At 48.5% G+C, this 26157-nt stretch overlaps 1 protein-coding gene across 2 annotated transcripts in view; it reads left to right on the top strand.

Moving 5' to 3' along the window:
• Nucleotides 1–26157, top strand: part of LOC133360369 (centrosomal protein of 290 kDa-like) — a 101301-nt gene that overhangs the window by 34215 nt on the left and 40929 nt on the right. For both annotated transcript variants that reach the window (XM_061579054.1, XM_061579055.1), the window contains exons 17-32: nucleotides 1418–1530; nucleotides 2754–2838; nucleotides 4479–4657; nucleotides 5637–5801; nucleotides 6742–6891; nucleotides 8895–9010; nucleotides 9675–9777; nucleotides 12056–12286; nucleotides 12775–12948; nucleotides 14784–14895; nucleotides 16489–16685; nucleotides 18955–19106; nucleotides 20134–20245; nucleotides 21532–21699; nucleotides 23224–23388; nucleotides 24400–24522. In XM_061579054.1, the coding sequence (XP_061435038.1) occupies nucleotides 1418–1530; nucleotides 2754–2838; nucleotides 4479–4657; nucleotides 5637–5801; nucleotides 6742–6891; nucleotides 8895–9010; nucleotides 9675–9777; nucleotides 12056–12286; nucleotides 12775–12948; nucleotides 14784–14895; nucleotides 16489–16685; nucleotides 18955–19106; nucleotides 20134–20245; nucleotides 21532–21699; nucleotides 23224–23388; nucleotides 24400–24522 (2345 nt within the window). The remainder of the gene's footprint in view (nucleotides 1–1417; nucleotides 1531–2753; nucleotides 2839–4478; nucleotides 4658–5636; nucleotides 5802–6741; nucleotides 6892–8894; nucleotides 9011–9674; nucleotides 9778–12055; nucleotides 12287–12774; nucleotides 12949–14783; nucleotides 14896–16488; nucleotides 16686–18954; nucleotides 19107–20133; nucleotides 20246–21531; nucleotides 21700–23223; nucleotides 23389–24399; nucleotides 24523–26157) is intronic.

Below are 26157 nucleotides of genomic sequence, written 5' to 3'. Positions count from 1 at the left end.
GTGACTCACGGCCTACCCGTACCCGTACCCGGCCGTACCAGCGAAACGTCGTACTCAAAAATTGTAAATGTTGTGGTTTCACGCTTCAACACACCGGTGGGCTAAAGTAGTGAACTATTTTGTTATTTGTCAACGTGACACTTTTTTACTGATTGGCCATGTCGGGTGGTGGAGGGTTACGACACATTTATAAATAATGAGATCTCACCCAAAAACGTTTATTATCAATTGTGTTGTATCGTTTGTTGTTGTAACTTTCTGATCCGCCCCCACTGGACATCTTTGAAAAAGGGGTTTTATAGTTGATCGGATTCCTCCAGTGAAAATAAATATTCTGATTCTGAGTCTGGTTATGATATCACTCACCACTGATGTTATCAGAAACGTAATCTTACTGGTAGGAACCTCCTGGTTACACCAGCCCACAGGGGATTATTGTGTCCGTCATGCAGGGAGGGGTTGGGTGGGGAGGGGCTGGGTGGGGAGGGTAGGGCTGGGTGGGTCGTGGGAAGGGTGGGGCTGGGTGGGGTGGGGCTGGTCACCCCGTGGTGCCCTTATAAAACTCAACGTTTAACCTACTCACGCCGGCTTGTGCCCGCCCTCACAGTCGGCCATATTTACGGAATACACCACGCCGCCGTTGGCCCTGGCCATTGACCGAGCAACCCAACGTTCCTACCAGCTCCCTCCGCAGGAATGTGTTTATTTAGGCTGGAGGAATCTGATGAGCTATGAAGCTCTTATTTCACAGATGTGGATGGAAATCAGGCTTAGGTGGACAGGTTTGCAATGCAAGCATTTGTGCTTTAATTCCGGATTCCCTTCAATATGGTCCTGATTGTCATATTGAGAATACTTGGCTTTGTGCCAATCGGCAGCATCTTTGGTGTGTGTGTGCATGTGTGGAATGTGGGGAGCGGGAGTGTAGTGGTTAGCGCGTTGTGCTACGAACCCGGCGACCCGAGTTTGATTCAGACCAATAAAACGGTGGTGAATGTCACTTGATACAGCAAATCTGGCTGTGACGGTCCCACCTGATGACGGAGACTTGTGTTGCCTCCGAAACGTCGTGTTTTTTATTATTTTATTTTTATTAATTTTAATTTCATTTTTTTACCTACGTGACTTTACCGAAAAAACTAAGAGTATAATGTTTGAACCTTTACTGCGCCTCCCTTAGGTAGACTCAGACTTAAATTATTAATTGCTGGATTGGGTAAACATTAGCACTGGGGAGACAAAGGCGGTCGGGTGTAGTGTCTGCAAACCCACCCCCCTTTGTGCGCCGTGCCGGCCTTCGTAGGTGCTCGCTAACAGCACTTGCCCAAACAATGTGTTAAAGGCTATCCGGAGGAACTTTGTCTTTGCGTGTACACGTGTGTCTTAAGTATTCACGTGCTGTCCCTCCCGCCGGCAGGCTTGCTGGCAGACGACTTGAACCTGAGCGATGACTTGGCAGAGGGTGGAACGACTTCTAAGAAATCGGAAAGCGTTTGGACAAAGGCCGACATGGAGCGACTGAGCAGGAAGGTGAGTGTGTGTGGGTGTTTGTGAGCACTTCACGTGGCCTCAAGGTGCACATAGCCTGGCACAAGCGTCGTGGTGACGTCACCGCCACTTAGTGGCGAATGGCGATTGTTGTGAGCATGTGCAAGGGCGTAATGGTGGCGGGATGTTTACTACCTCGCCTGGCATGCAGAAGGTCGTGAGGTCCGATCCTGACCCTGACGCCTGCTGTATATTTGCAGTTTGCATGTCTCTCTCTCATAATCACTTGGTCATGTGCATTTTTCTCCAGGGCTTCCAGTTTTTCCCTCCACATTTATAATCAACGTGCGTTTAGAGTGTTTGGCCGCTATAAATGTCCACGCGATAAGCCACTTCGTTGAGCTATCATTTGTGGCCAGGTCGCTTCTGAAAAAGATCCATATAGCTCAGTGGGGCCTGACCTTGTGAAATAAAAAAAAAAGCTGTCTAGTTTGTTTTGTTTATTGGTGTGTATAGGTGATTCTTAACAAAGGCAAAGATGCCCCGTATACCCATACATAGACTCTTGGGTCAGGTGCTGTGTTTTTGCGAGCACCTATTAAGGCTGGCACGGCGCACAAGTGGGTGGTGTGGCCGTGGTAGTGGTTGGGGCGCTACGCCACAGACCTGGCTACCTGGGTTTGATTCTCGGTCATGACGACCACATGGGACGAGTGATAATCTGTTCACCTCTGGGTCAAGGCTACACGGGAGGGGATCTTCGTCTTTGTTGCTTGTATATATGTATGCTCGATGATGTAGATGATGTAGCCGGTGTAACTGGTGTTGACATCATGATGTTAAAAATGTAGATGATGTAGATGCTATATTAAACTGTTGCTATCATGCATATTGATGATGATGTTTGAAATGTAGATGGTATATATAACTGGTGTTGACATCGTCCATATGATGATGATGTTTTGAAGATGTAGATGATGTAGATTGTATATGTAACTGGTGTTGACATCGTCCATATTAATGATGTTGAAGATATAGATAATGTAGATGGTATATGTAATTGGTGTCGACATCTTCCATATGATGATGACGATGATGTAAAAAATGACGATGTAGCCGTTGTAACTGGTATCGGCGGTGACAACGATCATCACGTCGACCGTGTAGACGGCAGCGACAGCGGTAACAGTGGGACTTTAACCCCCCGGCTGGGCACGTCACACCACCGTGCCACTTCCCTGCCATCATGGACCCATTACTTGCAGGTGGAGCAGCTGTGTCAGGAGCTGGAGCACAGGGAGAAGGAGCTGGCCGAGAAGTCCAAGGAAGGCGCGAGCCTCCGGCATCAAGGTATGGCACTGGGGCCACAGGCCGGCTGGGGCGACACGGGGCGCTTACGCACGTGGGCCGTGGTGCCGTGGTGGCGAGATGTTAACTACCTCGCCTGGTATACAGGAGGTCGTGGGTTCGATCCCGACCCTGACGCCTGCTGCTGTATATTTGGAGTTTTCATATCTCTCATCATCATCACGGTGGCTTGGAGATGTTAACTACCTCACCTGGTGTGCAGGAGGTCGTGGGTTCAACCCTGACGCCTGCTGCTGAATATTTGGAGTTTTCGTGTGTCATCATCACGGTGGCCAGGAGATGTTAACTACCTCGCCTGGTGTACAGGAGGTCGTGGGTTCGATCCCGACCCTGACGCCTGCTGCTGTATATTTGGAGTCTGCGTGTTTTCCATGTGGTCGCGTGGATTTTTGTCTGGTTCCTCCGGTTTTTCCCTCCATATTTGGAAACCTGCCTTTAGAGTGTTTGGCTGCAATAAATTTCCACGTGATAAGCCACTTCGTTGAGCTATCATTTGTGGCCAGGTTGCTTCTGAAAAAGAAGCTAATAGTTCAGTGGGCCTTACCTGGTAAAATTAAAATAGTTTAATTTTAGTTCATTGAGGGCGTTTGAAACACAATAACAAGTATCTTCACGTCTCTCTCTCGTATTATTGCTCACAGTCTATCCCAATCTCTTCCTCTTCTGCCGATGCTGCTGCTGCTACATTGTTTCCCTCTGCTGATGCTTTGCCTGCTTCTCCTGCTGCTGTTTCTGACGCTCTCCTGCCTGCCGTTCCTGATGCCCCTTGCGCTACCTGCTGGTCCTGCCACTGCCGCTCCTGTCATCCTTTGCTGCCGACGCTGACGCTCCATCTCCTGCCGTTCCCTTTGTTACTATTGTCCCACCTGCCGCTGCTGCTTCTACTACTGCCGCTGTTACTACTACTGTGTGTTTGTGCTGCTGGTTGTTGAACTCTCACCTGCTACTACTTCTGCTGTTTCTTTTGATGCTGCTGCTGTTCGCTACGCTGCTGTTCCTACTGCTTCTCTCGTTACTACTGCATCACCCTGCTGCTGCTCCTGCTGTTCGCTACGCTGCTGTTCCTACTGCTCCTCTCGTTACTACTGCATCACCCTGCTGCTGCTGCTGCTGTTTCCTACGCTGCTGTTCCAACTGCTTCTCTCGTTACTACTGCATCACCCTGCTGCTGCTGCTGTTCGCTACGCTGCTGTTCCAACTGCTTCTCTCGTTACTACTGCATTACCCTGCTGCTGCTGCTGTTCGCTACGCTGCTGTTCCAACTGCTTCTCTCGTTACTACTGCATCACCCTGCTGCTGCTGCTGTTCGCTACGCTGCTGTTCCAACTGCTTCTCTCGTTACTACTGCATCACCCTGCTGCTGCTGCTGTTCGCTACGCTGCTGTTCCTACTGCTTCTCTCGTTACTACTGCATCACCCTGCTGCTGCTGCTGTTCGCTACGCTGCTGTTCCTACTGCTTCTCTCGTTACTACTGCATCACCCTGCTGTTGCTGCTGTTCGCTACGCTGCTGTTCCTACTGCTTCTCTTGTTACTACTGCTGCTGCTGCTGTTCGCTACGCTGCTGTTCCTACTGCTTCTCTCGTTACTACTGCATCACCCTGCTGCTGCTGCGTGCCGTAGTGTCGGAGCTGCAGGCGGAGGTGTCGGGGCTGGAGGCCGGGCTCAGGGAGGTGTCGGCGGCCATGCGGGCGGCGCAGAGTGCTCCTGGGGGGCCGGGCGGGCCGGGCGTTGGTGCCGGCGGCGGCGGCGGTGGTGGCAGCACCGCAATCCACCTGCCCTCGCTCGAACGGCTGCTCACGGTGTGACGCAAAGACGGAGACAAAGATGCCCCCCGTGTAGCCTGGAACAAACTGTTGGGGCGAGTGCTGTTAGCGAGCAGCAGCTTGTGAAGGCCAGCACGGCGCACAATGGGATGGGTGGCTAGCACCACGCCCGGCCGCCTTTGTCTCCCCAGTGGCGATGTTTACACATCACACCAGGTACTCATTTGAGGTTGAGTCGACCTAAGAGAGGACCAGTTCAGATAATCGTCACCGATGTTGGCCGTAAGCGGGAATCGAACTCAGGTCGCCGGGTTCGCAGTGCAGCGCGCTAACACACACACACACAGGAACCAGAATCACAGCAAGAAAACTTTTCAAATTTTCTTGCTGTGGTTTTCACACCTGATGACGATTGCTTGTGTTGCAATCGAAACGTCGTGATAATTTTATTGTTTTTTCTTTTTATTATTTTATTGTTTCCCTTCTACGTGACTTTACCGAAAGAACCAAGAATATGAATCCCTGCAGTCACGAAAGCTTTAAATCAAAATTTAGGACAACAGTGTTTGGACAATTATTGATGCCCGGTTCTGACTGACTAGTTCTCTCTTTATTGGAGCAAACGAAAACATATTATACATCTTCTTGGTTCTTTCGATAAAGTCACGTAGAAGGGAAATAATAAAATAATAAAAATAACACAATAAAATAAAATTCTCACGAAGTTTCGGCCACAACCCAAGCAGCCGTCCTCAGGTGAAGAACAGGTCTGTCGGAAAGACAGCGTCTGAATGATGTCTTTCCGACAGACCTGTTCTTCACCTGAGGACGGCTGCTTGCGTTGTGGTCGAAACTTCGTGAGAATTTTATTTTATTGTGTTATTTTTATTATTTTATTATTTCCCTTCTATGTGACTTTACCGAAAGAACCAAGAAGATGAATCCCTGCAGTCACGAAAGCTTTAAATCGAATATTATAAATCATCGTCGTCGTCAACACGTCGCTCCTCTGCAGGTCCTGGAGGCCCGGCGGTCTGGCGGGCCGCATGAGGGGGTGGCTCAGCTGAAGGAGCAGCTTGCTCAGCTGACCGGGCGCAACCAGGAGCTCAGGGATGAGCTGCGCGCGACGCGATCGGAGGCGCTGGCCGCGTCGTCCACAAAGGACCGGGCCTTCGATAAGGTGCGACCACAGTGGCGGCAACAGTGCCCGCGACACGAGACCACGGCGACTGAGTGGGTGTCACGGTGGATAGGAGATGTTAACTACCTTGCCTTGTATACAGGAGGTCGTGGGTTAGTTCCCGACCCTGACGCCTGCTGCTGTATATTTGGAGTTTGCGTTTCTCATCATCATCACGGTGGCCAGGAGATGTTAACTACCTCGCCTGGTGTACAGGAGGTCGTGGGTTCGATTCCTACCCTGACGCCTGCTGCTGTATATTTGGAGTTTGCATCTCTCATCATCATCACGCTGGCTATGAGATGTTAGCTACCTCCCCTGGTATACAGGTGGTCGTGGGTTAGTTCCCGACCCTGACGCCTGCTGCTGTATATTTGGAGTTTGCGTTTCTCATCATCATCACGGTGGCTATGAGATGTTAATTACCTCGCCTGGTATACAAGAGGCCGTGGGTACGATCCCGACCCTGACGCCTGATGCTGCTGCTGTATATTTGGAGTTTGTGTGTCTCTCTCCCCGTGGTCACGTCGATTAATGATATGCACTGTCCTTGAAGTTGATTGGTCCACACCCGAGACAGCTTTTCTTAGAGCCTAGTCTCCATTGGCGTCATCTGGTCCAACACCAATGGAGACTAGGCTCTAAGAAAAGCTGTCTCGGGTGTGGACCAATCAACTTCAAGGACAGTGCATATCATTATCATCATCAGAGTTGTTTCTTTTTGTTTGCATTTTGACTGCTTGTGTTGTGGTTATTGCAAACATGATGCCTTGTATAAAGGTGTCAGTTTTTGTACCAGTTGAAAGGGTAAAAACCTATTACTGCTTTACTAGAGGACTACTTCTTTCAAGGTAAGAGTGGCTTGTGTTTAGTTTGCTTCCCGCTTGACTGTCGAATGCCGACTGCATTGAAACCACCCCTCTTGGTGTGCCCGTGCCAGATGTCTCGCCTGGAGGGGGAGCTGGCACTGCTGAGGACGTCTGGGGCCACAGGCACAGCGCTGCCCACGCTGCCGCTCCCCGAGGGCATGGTGCCGTCGAGCAGCGACGTCATCAACGCGCTCAACGAGTACCTGGTGCAGGTCTTGCAGGTGAGCCCCGTGTGCAGCTTCGCATTGCGTCCGTGCGTGTCGTTGAATCGTTGTTTATTGTTGCGTTCTGTATTGTTGAATCGTTGTTTATAGTTGCGTTACGTATCGTTGAATCGTTGTTTATTGTTGCGTTGCGTATTGTTGAATCGTTGTTTATAGTTGCGTATCGTTGAATCGTTGTTTATTGTTGCGTTGCGTATCGTTGAATCGTTGTTTATAGTTGTGTATTGTTGAATCGTTGTTTATTGTTGCGTTACGTATCGTTGAATCGTTGTTTATAGTTGCGTTGCGTATCGTTGAATCGTTGTTTATAGTTGCGTTACGTATCGTTGAATCGTTGTTTATAGTTGCGTTGCGTATCGTTGAATCGTTGTTTATATTTGCGTTACGTATCGTTGAATCGTTGTTTATTGTTGCGTTGCGTATCGTTGAATCGTTGTTTATTGTTGCGTTGCGTATCGTTGAATCGTTGTTTATTGTTGTGTATCGTTGAATCGTTGTTTATAGTTGTGTATTGTTGAATCGTTGTTTATAGTTGCGTTGCGTGTCGTTGAATCGTTGTTTATAGTTGTGTTCGTATTGTTGAATCGTTGTTTATAGTTGTGTTCGTATTGTTGAATCGTTGTTTATAGTTGCGTTGCGTATCGTTGAATCGTTGTTTATAGTTGCGTTGCGTATCGTTGAATCGTTGTTTATTGTTGCGTTGTGTATCGTTGAATCGTTGTTTATAGTTGCGTTGCGTATCGTTGAATCGTTGTTTATAGTTGCGTTGCGTGTCGTTGAATCGTTGTTTATAGTTGCGTTGCGTGTCGTTGAATCGTTGTTTATAGTTGCGTTGCGTATCGTTGAATCGTTGTTTATAGTTGTGTTGCGTGTCGTTGAATCGTTGTTCATAGTTGCGTTGCGTGTCGTTGAATCGTTGTTTATAGTTGTGTTGCGTGTCGTTGAATCGTTGTTTATAGTTGTGTTGCGTGTCGTTGAATCGTTGTTCATAGTTGCGTTGCGTGTCGTTGAATCGTTGTTTATAGTTGTGTTGCGTGTCGTTGAATCGTTGTTTATAGTTGCGTTGCGTATCGTTGAATCGTTGTTTATAGTTGTGTTGCGTATTGTTGAATCGTTGTTTATTGTTGCGTTGCGTATTGTTGAATCGTTGTTTATTGTTGCGTTGTGTATCGTTGAATCGTTTTTTATAGTTGTGTTGCGTATTGTTGAATCGTTGTTTATAGTTGTGTTGCGTATTGTTGAATCGTTGTTTATTGTTGCGGTGTGTATTGTTGAATCGTTGTTTATAGTTGTGTTGCGTATCGTTGAATCGTTGTTTATTGTTGCGTTGCGTATTGTTGAATCGTTGTTTATAGTTGTGTTGCGTATCGTTGAATCGTTGTTTATTGTTGCGTTGCGTATTGTTGAATCGTTGTTTATAGTTATGTTGCGTATCGTTGAATCGTTGTTTATAGTTGTGTTGCGTATCGTTGAATCGTTGTTTATAGTTGCGTTGCGTATTGTTGAATCGTTGTTTATAGTTGCGTTGCGTATCGTTGAATCGTTGTTTATAGTTGTGTTGCGTATCGTTGAATCGTTGTTCATTGTTGTGTTGCGTATCGTTGAATCGTTGTTTATAGTTGCTTATAGTTGTGTATCGTTGAATCGTTGTTTATTGTTGTGTTACGTATCGTTGAATCGTTGTTTATAGTTGCGTTGCGTATTGTTGAATCGTTTATAGTTGCGTATTGTTGAATCGTTGTTTATAGTTGCGTTGTGTATCGTTGAATCGTTGTTTATAGTTCCGTATCGTTGAATCGTTGTTTATTTTTGCGTTGCGTATCGTTGAATTGTGTCCCTTTGCATGTTGCCAGCGTATCTTTGCATTGAGTGTTGTACTATTGCACTGTGCACTGTGTATCATTGTGCATCATTTCCCTGTGTCTACCTATCTTGTACATCGTGTATTATTGCGTCGTGCGTCACTGCCTCGTGTGTTATTGCGTCGTGCGCCATTGCAGGATAACAGCGGCAAGGACGCGGAACTGGAGCGAGTGAGCGAATCTCTGGAGCAGCTGAAACGCAAGTTTGCCGTCGCCTGTCACCAGCAGAGCCTTCTCTACCAAGATTTCCACAGGCGAGGAGGGTTCACGGTTCACGTCCGTTCACACACAGCAAGCATCGCGTGGCGGCCATGCTGGTGCACATGGCCTGCGGCCCAGTGCTTTGGAGACACCAGCAAGGGTTGGCTCAACAAAGTGGCTTATCGCGTGTGACAATTTATAGCAGCAAACCGCATCCTTCCAACTCTCAAACTTTTCAGTTTAACACGTAGGCTTTCGCGACCAATATTATTCATAATCAACGTTTTTGGGTTTAGATTGCGTTATTTATAAATGTGTCGTAACCCTCCACCACCCGACACGGCAAATCAGTAAAAAAGTGTCACGTTGACAAAAGACAAATTAGTTCACTGCTTTAGCCCACCGGTGTGTTGAAGCGCGAAACCACAACATTTACAATATGAGTACGGGCAATTCGCCAGATGATGCTGGATGCAATTACCAGCGAAACGTCGTACTCAGATTGTAAATGTTGTGGTTTCGCGCTTCAACACACCGGTGGGCTAAAGCAGTGAACTAATTTGTCTTTTGTCAACGTGACACTTTTTTATTGATTGGCCGTGTCGGGTGGTGGAGGGTTACGACACATTTATATCTCAAACTTTTCGTTTGCCTTCTGCTCTCTCGACAGCTGAGCCACCTGGCCTCACGTGTGTCCCGTTCCCGATTTTTTCGCAGCGAGCGGGAGGAGTGGCAGAAGGAGAGGGAGCGACTGGACAGGGAGAAGTTGTCCCTGGAGGAGAAGAACCAAGAGAACTCCATCCACGTCCAGGAGTACAACGTAAGGAGTGGCTGTCGCGGTTGCTGCGGGAAATTATCGTTAAAAGTGCGGTGTCCATTCACCGACTGTCCTTGATGCACATTATCTGCGACGTTTTTTTCGTCACGTCCTTCTGACATCTCTGACTATTCAGCAAACTTAACGCTTGCCATGCGAATATGGAATGTCCACTCCCAGTTCAGCACCGCTAACGGAGATGAGCATCGCCCCACATTCATCCGAGCGGGGAGACACGGACATATCCCTCCCGTATAACATCACGTGCGGAGCCACGGTTGCGAGATCTTTACTCCCTCGCCCTGTATGCAGGAGGTCGAGGGTTCGAGCCCGAGCCCGACGCCTGTATATTTTTAGTTTGCGTGTTTCTCTCTCCATGATCACGTGGATTCTTCTCCGGGTTCTCCAGTTTTTCCCCTCCACATTTAGAATCGACAAAGCACGTTTAGAGCATTTGGCTGCTATACATTTCCACGCGATAACCCACCTCGTTGAGCTATCATTTGTGGCCGGGTCGTTTCTGAAAAAGAGCTACATAGTGCTCAGTGGGACCTTATATGGTGATGTAAAAAAAATAGTTTCAAGGTTAAGTTAAACGTTTTAATATCATCTGGCTGTTCGTCTCGAAACGTAGAGTCATTATCGCCCATTAAATATCTCTTGAGGACCAATGAGCGTGTTGGGAAGTGTTGCAGAAGCCCAGCATGTGCAAGATTAAAGAAAATATTTATAATTCTTCTAAATCAAGGGGCCAAAATTTGGTTTCTCCGCAGGGTTGCCGGGCTCACTCTGTGATCGGGTGAGGGGCTCGGTAATCCGGGAGAGCATTCGAACCGCTGCTCCTCCGGATCGAGAGCAGCCAGTTGAGGTGGTCCGGGCACATGCTAAGGATGCCCCCCCGCTAGACTCCCCCTGGAACTCTTACCGGGCCGCACGTCCCACTGGGCGAAGACCCCGGGGTCGGTCCAAGACACGCAGGCGGGACTATGTCGCTCTGCTGGCCTGCGAATGCCTGGGAAATCCCCAGGAAGAGCTAGAGTCTTGTCGCCAGGGAAAGGGAGGTCTGGACCACCCTGCTCAACATGCTGCCGCCACGACCCTTACCGGGATAAGGGTATTGAGAACAAACGATTGAAACTAAAAAAGCTATTTTTCGATTTAAAGCTTTCGTGACTGCAGGGATTCATCTTCTTGGTTCTTTCGGTAAAGTCACGTAGAAGGGAAGTAATAAAATAATAAAAATAAAACATAATAAAATAATTCTCACGACGTTTCGGCCACAACACAAGCAGCCGTCCCTTCTACGTGACTTTACCGAAAGAACCAAGAAGATAAAAAAGCTATGTTTTATTTTACCAGGCAAGGCCCACTGAGCTAGTACAGGGTGTTTGAAAGTAATGGACCCGATTTGAAATCGCTATATCTCTGCAACCACGAACCGCCAATGAATGAAACTGTTACCACTTGAAGGGGCGGGGCATAGAGTTTAAAATGGTTACCGCTAGATGCCTCTCCCAGCGCACAAACAGCCCCTAGCCTCAGTCATTCGCAAGGCACACCGCCTCAACGTTGGAGAGGTCGCACAGGACCCCAAGACTTGGCGCTACACTCTTGGCCCCCAAGATCCCCAGACATCATCACACCCTGCGACTTTTTCTTGTGGGGATACGTCAAAGACCGTGTTGTTTTTGTGCCACCATTAGCAACTAATCTGGATGACCTCAAAAACAGAATCACCGCAGCGGTGACTTCAGTGGAAGAAGACACTTTGAGAGGCGTTTGGGACGAATTCAACTATCATCTCGATGTTGTCCATACAGCAGGTGGAGGGCAAATAGAGCATTTATAAAATGGTTAGTAAAACTTGATAACTCATTAAACCGTTTGTAACTTTTTGTGTAATTGTAACATGTTGCCATCGTGAAATATACTGCTTTGAAATTGTGTCCGTCTTTTTAAAACACCCTGAAAAGCTCTTTTTCACAAGCAACCTAGCCATCACAAATGATCGTTCAACGAAGTGGCTTATCGCGTGGACTTCTAAATGTGGAGGGATAAACCAGAGGACAAAATTCATGCGGCCACGGGAGAGAGAGACACGCAATCTCCCAATATACAGCAGGCGTCAGGGTCGGGATCGATCCCACGACCTCCCGTATTCCAGGCGAGGTAGTTAACATCTCCTAGCCACCGTGATGATGATGAGAGATGCAAACTCCGTGGGAGTTAACATCTCAGCGCCGCTGCGCTCTTCACTGGTGCCGCGTCTTCTTGGATCCAGAACCTGCTGGAGGCGTCGAAGCTGGACGCTGGCGAATTGACCCGGAAGCTTTCGGAGATGAGCCGGCGCATGACTGTGCTGCGCGTGAACGAGCTGGCGCTGAGCAGGCGCCACGCGGCGCTGGCGGAGGCCGAGAGTCACGGGCGGCGGGAGAATGCCAGGCTCCACGCCGACGTGACGGACATGGAGGCCGCGGTGGCTCAGAGAATCGGCTACCTGCAGCGCTACAAGGTGTTTGGTGGGGCGGGGGGCGGGGGGAGAACGTCCTGTTTAGCCAACGTCGCAATTGTCACCACCATTGCTATCATCACCATAATCCCCATCATTGCCACCGTCACCACCATCGCCATCATCACCATCATTGCCACCATCACCATCATCGCCATCATCACCATCATCACCATCATCACCATCATCGCCACCGTCCCCACCATCGCCACAGTCGAATGGTCACTATCGTCGCCATCGTCACCATCATCGCCACCATCGCCACCATCGCCACCATCGCCACCATCGCCACCATCGCCACCATCGCCATCATCACCATCATCACCACCATCACCAGGGCCCATGGCAAACCACACTATGCCGCTGGGCAGAGAAGCTGTCTTCACGAACAGTTAAAAGTATTCCAGATTACCGTGTTGCAGATCGCAATTGCCGCTAAAGCTGCAATGGGCCTACCTTGACACTCGCGTGCGGTCCGTGCTTGTGCGAAGGACATGGCGAGCTACAAGATCGCGGCACTGCAGAAGGCGCTGGCAGACAGCGTCCCGGCATCCGAGTTGGAGGTGGCGAACGGGCGCTACAACGAGCTCACGGCCAAGTACCGGGACCTCCTGCAGAGGGACAATGTGCTGGCGCAGAGAGCCTCCAGCGTGGAGCACGTCAAGGTCCCCGCCGCACACAAAGATAAAGATCCCCCGTATAGCCTTAACAGACTGTAGGGGAAAGTGCTGTTTGTGAGCACCTATGAAGGCCGGAACGGTACACGAGGGGGTGGGTGGGTGGCCAGCACCACGCCCGACCACCTTTGTCTCCCTAGTGGCAATGTTTACACACCGCACCAGGTACTCATTTGAGGCTGAGTCGACCTTGGGGAGGCCCAGGACCGGTTCAGATAATCGTCACTGGTGTTGGCCGTAAGCGGGAATCGAACTCGTGTCGCCGGGTTCATAGCACAGCGCGCTAACCGCTACACTATCGCTCCCCGCCGCACACACATACATGCACACACACGTTTCAACAGCGCTTTTAAACTACGGTCGAATGTGCTTATGTAATAGCTCTGACCTGTCAGTCTGTTCATCTACAGTTAAACCTTGGAATGCGAGTAACTTGGTCTGCGAGTGTTTTGCAAGACGAGCAAATTTTTTAATAAATATTAATTTGATTAACGAGCGAGGTCTTGCAATACGAGTAGTACGTGTACACGCTTTGTCTGCCGGGCATCACGTGATCACAACTGATATACGAGTGCTTTGATATACGAGTGCTTTGGATTACAAACACGTTTCCGGAACGAATTATGCTCGCAACCCAAGGTTTTACTGTATCTGCCTTGTCTGCCCGTCCGTTTTTCCATCTGCCTGTCCATTCATCTGTCAGTCCGTCTAACTCTCTATCTGCCTGTCTGTCCGTCTATCCATCTGTCCATTTGTCTGTCCCTCTGTTGTCTGTGTGTCAGTCGGTCCATCAGTCTGTCTGTCTTGTCTGCCCTCCATCTGTCTACCTCTCTGTCTGTCTGCCTGTCTATCTGTTCGTTATCTGTCCATCCATCTGGCTATCTGTCCATATGTCTGTCCCTCTGTTGTCTGTCTGTCTGTCTGTTCGTCTGGCCATCTGTCCATTTGTCTATCCTTCTATCTGTCTGTCTGCCTGTCCTTCCATCGTTCTGTCTGTAACGGGTTGCCACTCTAACTCTCGTAAAGATAATCCAATACCAACAAAACTCTAGTACAACGTTGTGCTGCAATCAGAGAATTAACATATTGAAAACCTGGCCAAATTGATCAAAGGGTGACCCAAAAGAACCGGTCGGCCCTCGTGTAACCGTAAGAGAAACGTATAGCCTCAGCATAAACACGGCAGATGTGTACATGCAGGCTTGGCTATAGCCTGCCAATAGCTCTGCCACGGTGGTGAGATGTTAATTACCTCACCTGGTATGCAGTAGGTCGTGAGTTCGATCCGGACCCTGACGTCTCTATATTTGGAGTTTGCATGTCTCTCTCCTCCAGTTTTTCCCTCCACATTTAGAAACAAACATGCAGTTGTCGTCTGTCTGCCTGTCCTTCCATCTTTTTCCCTTCTACGTGACTTTACCGAAAGAACCAAGAATATGAATCCCTGCAGTCACGAAAGCTTTAAATCGAAATTTAAATGAGAGATTAACGAATTTCCACTTCGTTGAGTTATAATTTCTGGCCATGTCGCTTCTGAAATAGAGCTGTATAGCCTTGCCTGGTTAAGTAAACAACTGTTTAGTTTAATAGTTAATAATACAACGATCAAACCCGCACGGCACGTTCGAGAGACGCACAGGGACGGACTTTTTATTCACGTTGTTAGACATTTCGATATGTATGGCAAACCGACAATCGTATAAACAACACGAGTTCCAGGCCGGGTGGAGTAGCAAGCTTGCACGGGTGCCAGTGGTTGTGGGAACGTGGAGAGCAAGACCCCCAGCTCTCTCTCTCTCTCTCTGTCTCCTCTGTCCGTGCAGGAGGAGAACACCGCGCTTCGGGCAGAGGTTACAATGGTGAGCAAGGAACTGGAGATCTGCAAAGAGAAACTTCACACCCTGGAGCAGGCGAATGAGAGAATTGCAAAACAAGGTGGGCACGTGCCATAACATGGAGTCGTCGTCACCATCGCCATCGTTGCCATCATCGCCACCATCACCACCATCAACCACCATCGCCACCATAACCACCATCAACCACCATCGCCACCATCGCCACCATCATTGCCATCGCCGCCATCGCCACCATCACCACCATCAGCCACCATCGCCACCATCACCACCATCAGCCACGTTCAACCACCATCGCCACCATCGCCATCGTTGCCATCATCGCCACCATGGCCACCATCACCACCATCGCCACCATCACCACCATCACCACCATCAACCACCATCGCCAACATTGCCACCATCGCCACCATCACCACCATCAACCACCATCACCACCATCGCCACCATCGCCATCGTTGCCATCATCGCCACCATGGCCACCATCGCCACCATCACCACCATCGCCACCATCACCACCATCGCCATCATTGCCACCATGGCCACCATCGCCACCATCGCTGCCATCGCCGTCATCGCCACCATCTTCATCATCGCCACCATCGCCACCATCACCACCATCAACCACCATCGCCACCATCACCACCATCAACCACCATCGCCAACATCAACCACCATCGCCACCATCGCCACCATCGCCACCATCGCCACCATCACCACCATCAACCACCATTGCCACCATCGCCACCATCACCACCATCGCCCATTGAACTCAATAATTTTCTTCAACAGCATCATCAGCATCCCTCACGATCCCATGAGGGATTACTGGATAGATCAACTCCTCGAACTGATTTCATCGCTTCATTTCGGCGGTGGACGGTTTCACGGGTCCTCTTTCCCTGCTTTGGCCACCACTCCTGTCATTAGTCTTGACCGCTGGCCATCATCTCTACCTCTGACGTGGCCTTCCCAAATCCAGAGAGAGACACCCGATCCCAGTGTTAGAGTCCCAAGATCTTAGTGTGTCTGCCTTGGCCATTGTAAACCTTTTACAGGGCTGGAAGTGGTTCTGTGTCTTTGACACAGTCATTATGACCATCCTGAGACCGAGACATCCACCCTCAGAATCTCACCTCAGGATCTTAAAGCCGTCAACTTTGTGGCTCCGACACTGCCATTATGAACACTACTACAATTTAAACTATTTAAACAATTTTTATTTTACCAGGTAAGGCCCACTGAGCTGAATAGCTCTTTTTCAGAAGCGACCTGGACACAAATGATAGGTCAACAAAGTGGTTTATTATCAAATGTACATTTACAGCAGCTAAATTCTCTCAATCCATGTTTCTAAATATGGAGAGAAAAATCGGAGGACCTGGAGAAAAATCCACACGACCACGGGGAGAACATGCAAACTCCAAATATACAGCAGCAGGCGTCAGGGTTGGGATCGAACCCACGACCTCCTGTATACCAGGCGAGGTAGTTAACATCTGGCCATCGCAGCACCCTGAGACAAACATCATCGCTTAAATGCAGTGACCTTAGCACTGTGACCTTTTACGCTCCGACACGGCCATTACGAGCCATCCAAGCCTCCAGCAGCGGTTACAGGGACCCACACGTCATCCCCACATCCCTTCTCTCCACGCATTGCTGCGTTGTGAAGGCTTCACCACCTCGGCCGTCGGCACTGGCGCCGGCGATGCTGATGAGTCGGTGTCGCGGCGGCTGACGGTGCTGGAGATGCGGGAGCTGAACGAGCGCCAGCGAGCGGAGCACGCGCTGCACATGCAGCGGCACGCCGAGGAGGCGCTGGCTCGCGCGCACGAGCGTAACCAGCAGCTCGAGGAGAAGTTTGCGCAGGTTTGTGACGGACGGCGGCGGTGGTGGTGACAGGCGGCAGTGGTGGCGGCGGTAGTGTAGCAGTTGGCGCGCTGCGATACAAACCCAGCGATCCGAGTTCGATTCCCGTTCCGAGTAACTCAACCAGTTCTGAGCAGAGGTCGCAAACGGGTTTTGATTCCCTACCCGTACCCGTACCCTACCCGAAATGAGTGACAAACGGTGACTCACCAGTGACTCACGGCCTACCCGTACCCGTACCCGGCCGCACCAGGGTCGCAAACGGGTACCCGTACCCGGCTGGGTATCGGGTAGGGTACGGGTATCGGGTACCCGATTGCGACCTCTGGTTCTGAGTCTCCCCTAGGTCAACTCAGTTGAGCACCTGGTGCGGTGTGTAGACATCGCCACGAGGGAGATGAAGGCGACCGGGCGCGGTGCTGGCCACCTACCCCCTTGTGCGCCGTGCCGGCCTTCATAGGTGCTGCTGGCTAACAGCACTTGCCCCTACAGTCTGTTCAGGTTATATGGGGGATCTTTGTTTTTGGTGGTGGTGGTCGTGGAGTGCAGGTGAAATGTTAAATTAGTGGGACAGTGATGGTGCGCTTTTCAGCTTTGGACCCAGAATCTCAGTGGCGGTGGTGGCGGTGACAGCAGCCTAACGTCTCCGACACGGCCATTACGATCCAAGCTCGTTCCGTCAGCGATGGTTTTGGTCGTTCCCGGAATTAACACCCGATCTGGGAAGCCAAGCAGGTTTTGAGCCTGTGGGCAGTGCTTGGATAGGCGACCACCGTACACAGAAACACAACAAAATCTTGAAACTCCAAAAAATATCCTCGCGACACTAAGTTGTGTTACTGTTACTGTATTGTCCAGATAATGAGATGCTCGGGAAAGTAAGACTCACCTCAAACTTTGGGACTGCTTTGAAATAGATGTAGCACATTTATCTGGGTGCAAAGTGTAAAGTTTACAAAGTATGGAGTGAATACTGGGGGAGAAAAAGTGCCTTTTTATCAAGGCGCGGAGAAAGAACAAAACACAATGGCGATTCTCGACAACGTCTAGCATCTCCGCACGTCCAATTGGCGCGGTTGGTTACGTACGATGCGGGAGAAGCTCTACATACGTGCGTATAATGAACGACGAAAGGACAAGATGAAGGGAAACAGCGAAAGACAAGAGGGGACACGGAGGAGAAAATTGTGCACCGGTCCTGTCTATGGAGAGAACGCTGAATGATGATAATACGGAGAACATGGTAATGTTAAATTTCGATTTAAAGCTTTCGTGACTGCAGGGATTCATCTTCTTGGTTCTTTCGGTAAAGTCACGTAGAAGGGAAGTAATAAAATAATAAAAATAAAACATAATAATTATTTTCATTTTTATTTTATTACGTTTTATTTTTTATTAGTGTATTACTTCCCTTCTACGTGACTTTACGGAAAGAACCAAGAAGAAAAAAAACATGGTAATGGTGGAAGTGGCCGCGGTGGCAGCAAAGGTCACGTAACTGGATAATAAGACGCACCCCAAAGTTTATCTTGAGAAGTGCAGGTCAACATAGTGTGTCTCGCGTGAGGGAGAATGCGTTCCTGCTTGGGAGTTCGTCTCTATGTATTTTGAAATTCTTTCACGCCGTACGTCGTGAACAGAACAAGCTCCCTGGATGGAAGCTCCCTGATGAACACATTGTCGTTGAAATAACGGATTCTGGTCTTCAGGCGTTCACGTGCCGAGCACACACATGTCCTAACTTCACCACACACCCTGTAGGGGACTCAGTCTTTGAGCTTGCGGTGATCCGATGCTCATGCCGATTAGATGTACCAATTTCGATTTATATCTGCATTGCCCATAAATATGCTAAATTCCTCTTGATATGCAAATTATTTTGTCAAGGCGCCCTTCTCCCCTCCATCCCAGCTTAAATGGTCACTCCAAACCTGGAGTGTGTCATTCAGACTCTGTCTTCTCAACAGACCTGTTCTTCACCTGAGGACGGCTGCTTGCGTTGTGGCCGAAACGTCGTGAGAATTGTTTAATTTTATTATGTTTTATTTTTATTATTTTATTATTTTTATTCTACGTGACTTTAGATAGATGTACCAATGTCCGATATTGGTTGTTGTTCGCAATTTCGCCCAATATAAAAATAAACGTACGAATCGGAGGTGCGGGGGAGGACAGCAAACGCAATTCTTTTTTCTTCTGTATGTTGAACTTCTTTCGCGCAGTACGTGGCCAGCCGTACTCATCATTGTTGTTGCCTTGCACGCCTCAGCTGACGAGGATGAACCTGGAGGCGCAGCGCGTGGAAGCCGAGCTCCGGGACGAGTTGGCGGGGGGTGTGAGCCGAGCCGTGAGCGAGGCCGACCGGCGGCAAATTCGGCAGCTCGAGGAGTCGCAGGCCGCACTCAGGATGGAGGTGTCCAAGTACGGACGCCCTGCACCGACGCCCACCACTGACCTCATAACCCAGCACTGTGCTATGCATAGCGCTGTGCACTTTGAAATCTAGATTGAAAACTCATTTCTTTAGAACCTTCTTGGTTCTTTCGGTAAAGTCACGTAGAAGGGAAGTAATAAAATAATAAAAATAAAACATAATAAAATAATTCTCACGACGTTTCGGCCACAGCGCAAGCAGCCGTCCTCAGGTGAAGACCAGGTCTGTCGGACGGCTGCTTGCGTTGTGGCCGAAACGTCGTGAGAATTATTTTGTTATGTTTTATTTTATTATTTTATTATTTCCCTTATACGTGACTTTACCGAAAGAACCAAGAAGATGAATCCCTGCAGTCACGAAAGCTTTAAATCGAAATTCTTTAGAACCGTATACTCTTTGGTTCTTTCGGTAAAGTCACGTAGGTATAAAATAAGTCACGACGTTTCGATCGCAACACAAGCGGTCGTCCTTAGGCGGGAAAAATATCATCCAGCAGTGGAATCTGCTGAACCAGCGAGAGAGCTGTTACTACAAGAGGTTATTATATACGTGGCGATGGGCAAGCAGGCGGGGTCTGAGCTGGAAAGGAATTCCGTCCACGGACTCAAGCACGTCAGTTGTGCGCCTTTTGGCGTCATCTGGTCCAACCCATGTGAGACTAGGCTCTAAGGAAAGCTGTCTCGGGTGTGGACCAATCAACTTCAAGGACAGTGCATACATTATCAGAGTTATGTGTTTTGTTTGCATTATGACTGCAGGTATTGTGGTCTATGCAAACATGACTCCTTGTAAAAAAGGTGTCAGTTTTGTTGCCAGATAGAAGGGTAAAAAAAACAATTATCACGTCAGTTGTGTTCATGGGGGAGATTAGGGAGAGAGGGATTAGGGAGGGAGAGAACTGCTTTTTGCATTTAGTTTGTTGTCCTTCCCCCCCCCGCACCTCCGATTAGCACAGTTGGCTGTGTACGGTGCGAAAGAAATTCAACGCACGTGTCCGTGCGTGCGTGCGTGCAGGCAGCGCGTTGTGGCGGAGGTGGCCAGGGCTCAAGCGGAGTCATGGGCCTCCCGCCAGCACTCGCACGAGAAAGAGGTTGAGTCTCTGCGGCGCCAGCTCTCCGACCTGCAGGTTAGGAGGGGTCACCGTGTGCCGGTTACAGGCAGCGAGATGTCCAGAATTTACTTGAAAGTACACGTTTTTTTAAATTACTATTTTAACTTTTTTTTATTTACCAGTCGAGTGAAACCACAACATTTGCAATTTGTGAGTAGTACGACGTTTCGCTGGTAATTACATCCAGCATCGTCGGGCAATTCGCCAGAATGGTGTTGTGGATTCACTCTTCAACACACCGGTGGGCTAAAGTAGTGAACTATTTTGTCTTTTGTCAACGTGGCACTTTTTTACTGATTGGCCGTGTCGGGTGTTGGAGGGTTACGGCACATTTATAAATAACGCGATCTCACCCAAAAACGTTTATTAAGAGTAATATTGATCGCGAAAGCCTACGTGTTCAACTGGTTGCGCAGAGTTTTGTGGTAGCCGTGTCCTCACAGCGTACTGACTCACACCACATGCAATCGATGAATGCATCATTAGCCCCGACCCCTGACCCTGCTTGACCCCGAGCCAAGTTCAGTTGTCGTTTTGTGAGGCCAGCGCAGCACGGTTTGGTTCCGGCGCATCATGGTAAGTTCCCACGTGGAAAACGCGGTGTGAGATCCCATCAAGTGACCGCCTGTATGTATGCGGCTAGCGACAATTTGCACAGTAGGGGGCACAAGTGGTGCATCTGCCAGTCATCTCAGCCAACCCGCGACACCTGGGTCTGTCCTGCGATCTCCTGCCAGCGAGCCTTCGACACTGCACGTGCCCTCAAAGTGCGTCTCGCCTGGCACAGGTGCCGTGGTGACGTCGCCACCGCCGAGTGGCGATCGGCGGTTGTTGTTCGAGCGGCAGTGCAGTCGCTAACGCAATGTGACCCGAGGTTGATACCCATTCACGACTTTTAACGGTGGTGAATAATTGAACTGGTCCCGTGTATCCCAAGACATTTTTTTCTCTCGAAAAAACACGACGTATACCAAATCCGACTTATTCCAAAGCGGTCGTGTACCGAGGTTCCACTGTACTATTTTTACTTTTTTATTTGACCAGGTAAGGGCTCCACTGAGCTAGAGAGCTCTTTGTCAGAAGTGACGTGGCTATCACGAATGATTGTTCGACTCGGCCTCAAATGAGTACCTGGTGCCGTGTGTGAAACATCACCACTGGGGAGAGAAACGACTGCCGGGCATGGTGTTGGCCCACCCACCCTTTCGTAGGTGCATCTCACTAACAGCACTCGCCCCTCCCCCCCAACAGTCTGTTAAAGGCCATACGGGTGGGAAAATGTTTGTTTTAATCGCGGGCAGTGTCGCTCGGATGAGAAGACGCTGCTGGGCACGCTGCACCAGCACATCATGGCGCTGCAGCTGAGCGAGGCGACGGCGCTGCGCAAGCTGGAGACCGCCCGCGCCAAGCTCAGCAGGGCCGAGGCCTGGGGCCTCCGCCTGGAGCAGCAGCTGGATCAGCGAGAACAGGCAAGTGCCACACGGCTACGTCGTCATCGTCATTGTCATCAACCGTGATCAATCCGCTGCTGGGTGAAGGTATTGCCAGCTCGTCCCGTCCCTCGTGGTCCACCGGATGGACATGATTCATATTAGCTCCATCTCCGTGGTTCACGTTCTCTCTAGGGTATTGCCTCCTTTGGCTGGCACTCCTTCATTAGTCCTGACCACACGCTATCACCCCTTTTGTCCAAGCAAGCTTTTTCTTAACAGTCTATAACAATGTGTTCGTGTAATCCACGTGTTATTTTCTTTCACGCTTTCCAACTGAGTTTCGAAGCGTTGGTGCATTAGTTCTGGCCATCCGTCCATGGCATTCGTCATCATAACTCTTATAAAGATGATACAATGTTCATTCAACTGTAATACAAAGATGATAATAGTTTTTTTACCCTTCTATCTGGCAACAAAACTGACACCTTTTTTACAAGGAGTCATGTTTGCATAGACCACAATACCTGCAGTCATAATGCAAACAAAAAACATAACTCTGATAATGGACAGTGCATACATTATCAGAGTTATGTTTTTTGTTTGCATTATGACTGCAGGTATTGTGGTCTATGCAAACATGACTCCTCGTTAAAAAGGTGTCAGTTTTGTTTGCCAGATAAAATGGTAAAAAACCAATTATCATATTTTTTACTGGCAAATGAGGTTCCAATTGTGTAATACAAAGTTTTGTTGCTATTGGAGACTTAACTTACTAATAAACTCGTTTAAACAAGTTTTTTAAAACAACGGTTTAATTAACAACTTTGTTTAACTCACGGTCGAGGAGTACGTCAATGGCGCCTGAGAGACACGCGGCACCTGCTTCTTGTACGAGCCGATTCCACAGTTTAGGGACCACGGCGTTTTTGACCTACACACAAATATATATATATATATATATGAATAATAAGGCGTTCCATACAAAGTGTAATTTTTTTAAAAGTAAATTTCGATTTAAAGCTTTCGTGACTGCAGGGATGCATATTCTTGGTTCTTTCGGTAAAGTCACGTAAAAGGGAAATATGAAAATGATAAAAATAAAATAATAAAATTCTCACGATTGCAATCGAAACGTCGTGATAATTTAATTGTTTTATTTTTATTATTTTATTATTTCCCTTCTACGTGACTTTACTGAAAGAACCAAGAATATGCTTTAAAGTAGCGAATTAATTGATTAATTGATACAGGCATGCATTATCACCGGATCTGAGTACGCGTGCAAAATATGAAATTGATTGGACAACGGGAAGTGGACGAAATTGTAATTACAAGATTTGACCCAGACAGACAGGAATCCAGCTAAGTAACACCGTCGAAAAACCAGTCAAATTGATCGAAGGCTTTCCAAAACCCGCAATTGCATCCCGCGCGCATCCCTCCACGCTAACGCAAAGGCACACCTCCGATACAAAAAGCTTAACGCGACGGGACGGAGTAGTTGGTTGCCGTAACGACGCGTGTTGAATCGATCCACCTCCCCCCCCCGCCCCGGTGCAGACTCTGATCCACGCGCGTGCCGAGGGCCACAGCCGCGCGGGCCACCTGCGCCGTGCGCTACAGGCCCTGCGGCACCGCTACGCCGGCGCCGTGCCCCTCGCTGAGCAGGAGCGCTTCCACCGCACGCTGGCGCAACTGCAGGACGACGAGATGACGGCCGCAGAGGTGAGAGGCGCCGCGGGCGGCTCGTGCCGCGCAAAGGGAACAGCGGCTGGGACCGTCTCGCGTTGACACGATAATCTCTCACATCTACAGTAAAAGCTTGAATTGCGAGTAACTTTGTCTGCGAGTGTTTTGCAAGACGAGCAAATATTTTAAATGAATATTTATTTGATAAACGAGTGAGGTCTTGCAATACGAGTAGTGCAGTATGTACAGTATATGCTTTGTCTGCCGAGCGTCACGTGATCACAACTGAGCCGATGGTTCCTCTCTCTCGCTGCGGGATTGTGGGTAATCGTCTCCCATGCTCGGTCTCAGTCGGCGTGCCTCGCTCGTATAGTCAACATCCGTGCGAGCGTACACTGTTTACTACAATACAGTGTTGTGACCACGTGTGTGTGTGCGTAAAGCAGTTTTTTATTTTGTGTCCAAGTGTAGTGACTGTTCTTTAGTAACTGTACTGCAAGTGAAAGTCGTCCAACACAATAACCCTCCTCAACTCTCTCTCGTCTCCCTCACACCAGCCACGATTAAATGTAATCAATAAATTTGATTACTTTATATTAAATTTAAATAATAAAAACATAATGAGTTATTATTTTTCGATTTAAAGCTTTCGTGACTGCAGGGATTCATCTTCTTGGTTCTTTCGGTGAGGTCACGTAGAAGGGAAATAATAAAATAATAAAAATGAAACATAATTATATAATAAAATATTATGTTTTATAATATTTTATTATGTTTTAATAGCGTCTTTCCGACAGACCTGTTCTTCACCTGAGGACGGCTGCTTGCGTTGTGGCCGAAATGTTGTGAGAATTATTTTATTATGTTTTATTATTTTATTATTTCCCTTCTACGTGACTTTACTGAAAGAACCAAGAAAATTAGTTATTAGATACGAGGCTTAGCTCATTGCCAAGCGTGACACACGGCGGCGGGACGGGTGGGGTGCGAGGCGCGATGCGCGCGCGTCGTCATTCGCCGCCGTACATTCTCTCGCCGCGGACGCAGGAGGCGCGCAAGTGCCGCGAAGACCGGAGGTTGGCCGAGGACCGCCTTGCCGAGCTGGAGATCAAGTCCAAGGGCCTGGAGGAACTCGTGTCTACGCTGAAGGACGCACGGGGCGCGCAGAAGGTACGGCCACAACAACCGCGCACGCGCGTACACGACTCTCGGATTCGTGTATGCGCGCGGATCGCACGCGGATCGCACGCTCCCGTCAAAAGTATCTTCAAGTTCAAGTTGAATTTATTAGTTATAACCCTGTGAGCCATGCGGCTCTTGAGTCGGGTGCAATCGTAATAAACAAAATGTGAACACAGAACATCTTAAAGCGATGACGCCCAACAGAAACATCCTGGAATAAACCAGCAAATATTGCCCCAAAAAAAAGTATTAAAACGCTGTGTACAAAAATCAGTGGTGCAAGCCAACAACAACAACAACCATTAGACAATTTAGATTAACCATGTTTTCGAATCACCAATATAAAGCTATAAAAACAATGTAACAACAGTAATCATAGTAGCTGCGATTTAAAATATAACAATAAATGATATACAGAGCACATACGACCAAACCTGCAGCCACGGCCGGAACGGGGACGATGACCGACGGTCAAAAATAACGGCCAAGAATAATTGACGGAGTATGCCTCTATGTATGTATGTGTGGTGAACTTCTTCTGCACCGTACGTAGCCAACCGTGATAATCAGAGGTGCGGTGGGGGGGGGGGCGGTGAAGAACAACAAACTATGGGTCTCTGTGTGAGTCTGTGGGTCTCTGTGCGAGTCTATGGGTCTCTGTGTGAGTCTATGGGTCTCTGTGTGAGTCTATGGGTCTCTGTGTGAGTCTATGGGTCTCTGTGTGAGTCTATGGGTCTCTGTGTGAGTCTATGGGTCTCTGTGTGAGTCTATGGGTCTCTGTGTGAGTCTGTGGTTCTCTGTGTGAGTCTGTGGGTCTCTGTGTGAGTCTGTGGGTCTCTGTGTGAGTCTATGGTTCTCTGTGCGAGTCTATGGGTCTCTGTGTGAGTCTATACGTTTCTGTGTGAGTCTGTGGGTCTCTGTGTGAGTCTGTGGGTCTCTGTGTGAGTCTGTGGGTCTTTGTGTGAGTCTATACGTTTTTGTGTGAGTCTGTGGGTCTCTGTGTGAGTCTGTGGGTCTCTGTGTGAGTCTATGGGTCTCTGTGTGAGTCTATACGTTTAAAATAAAATAATAATAATAATAAATGATAAAGAACTCAATTAAATCACGACGTTTCGGAGGCAGCACAAGTCTCCGTCTCGAGGTGGGACCGTCACAGCTAAATTTAAACGTCGTGATTTAATTTAGTTATTTTTCATTTATTATTATTTTATTTTATCATTATTTTACCTACGTGACTTTACCGAAAAAACCTAAGAGTGTGTATAGAAAATGTGTCTATATATTTACAGTTTTCGTCACGGCACGGGAGACATTCATTAGTCTTTGCTGCTACTGTGATAGTTGTACGTTCTACGTTATGCCCCTTCAATAGAGCCGCATGTGGATTATTACAAACTGAGCAGACTGCTCCTCACTTGATGATGGTCTTGATGATGGTGTTGATGACGATGTTGACGATGTTGATGATGGTCTTGATGATGGTGTTGATGATGGTCTTGATGACGATGTTGATGATGATATTGATGATGGTCTTGATGATGGTGTTGATGATGGTCTTGATGACGATGTTGATGATGGTGTTGATGATGATGTTGATGATGGTCTTGATGATGGTCTTGATGA

This window comes from Lethenteron reissneri, chromosome 68 (assembly GCF_015708825.2).
Source record: "Lethenteron reissneri isolate LAM-NWPU_2019-01 chromosome 68, ASM1570882v1, whole genome shotgun sequence".
Lineage (NCBI taxonomy): Eukaryota > Metazoa > Chordata > Hyperoartia > Petromyzontiformes > Petromyzontidae > Lethenteron > Lethenteron reissneri.
This window is presented reverse-complemented; position numbering and strand designations above follow the sequence as displayed.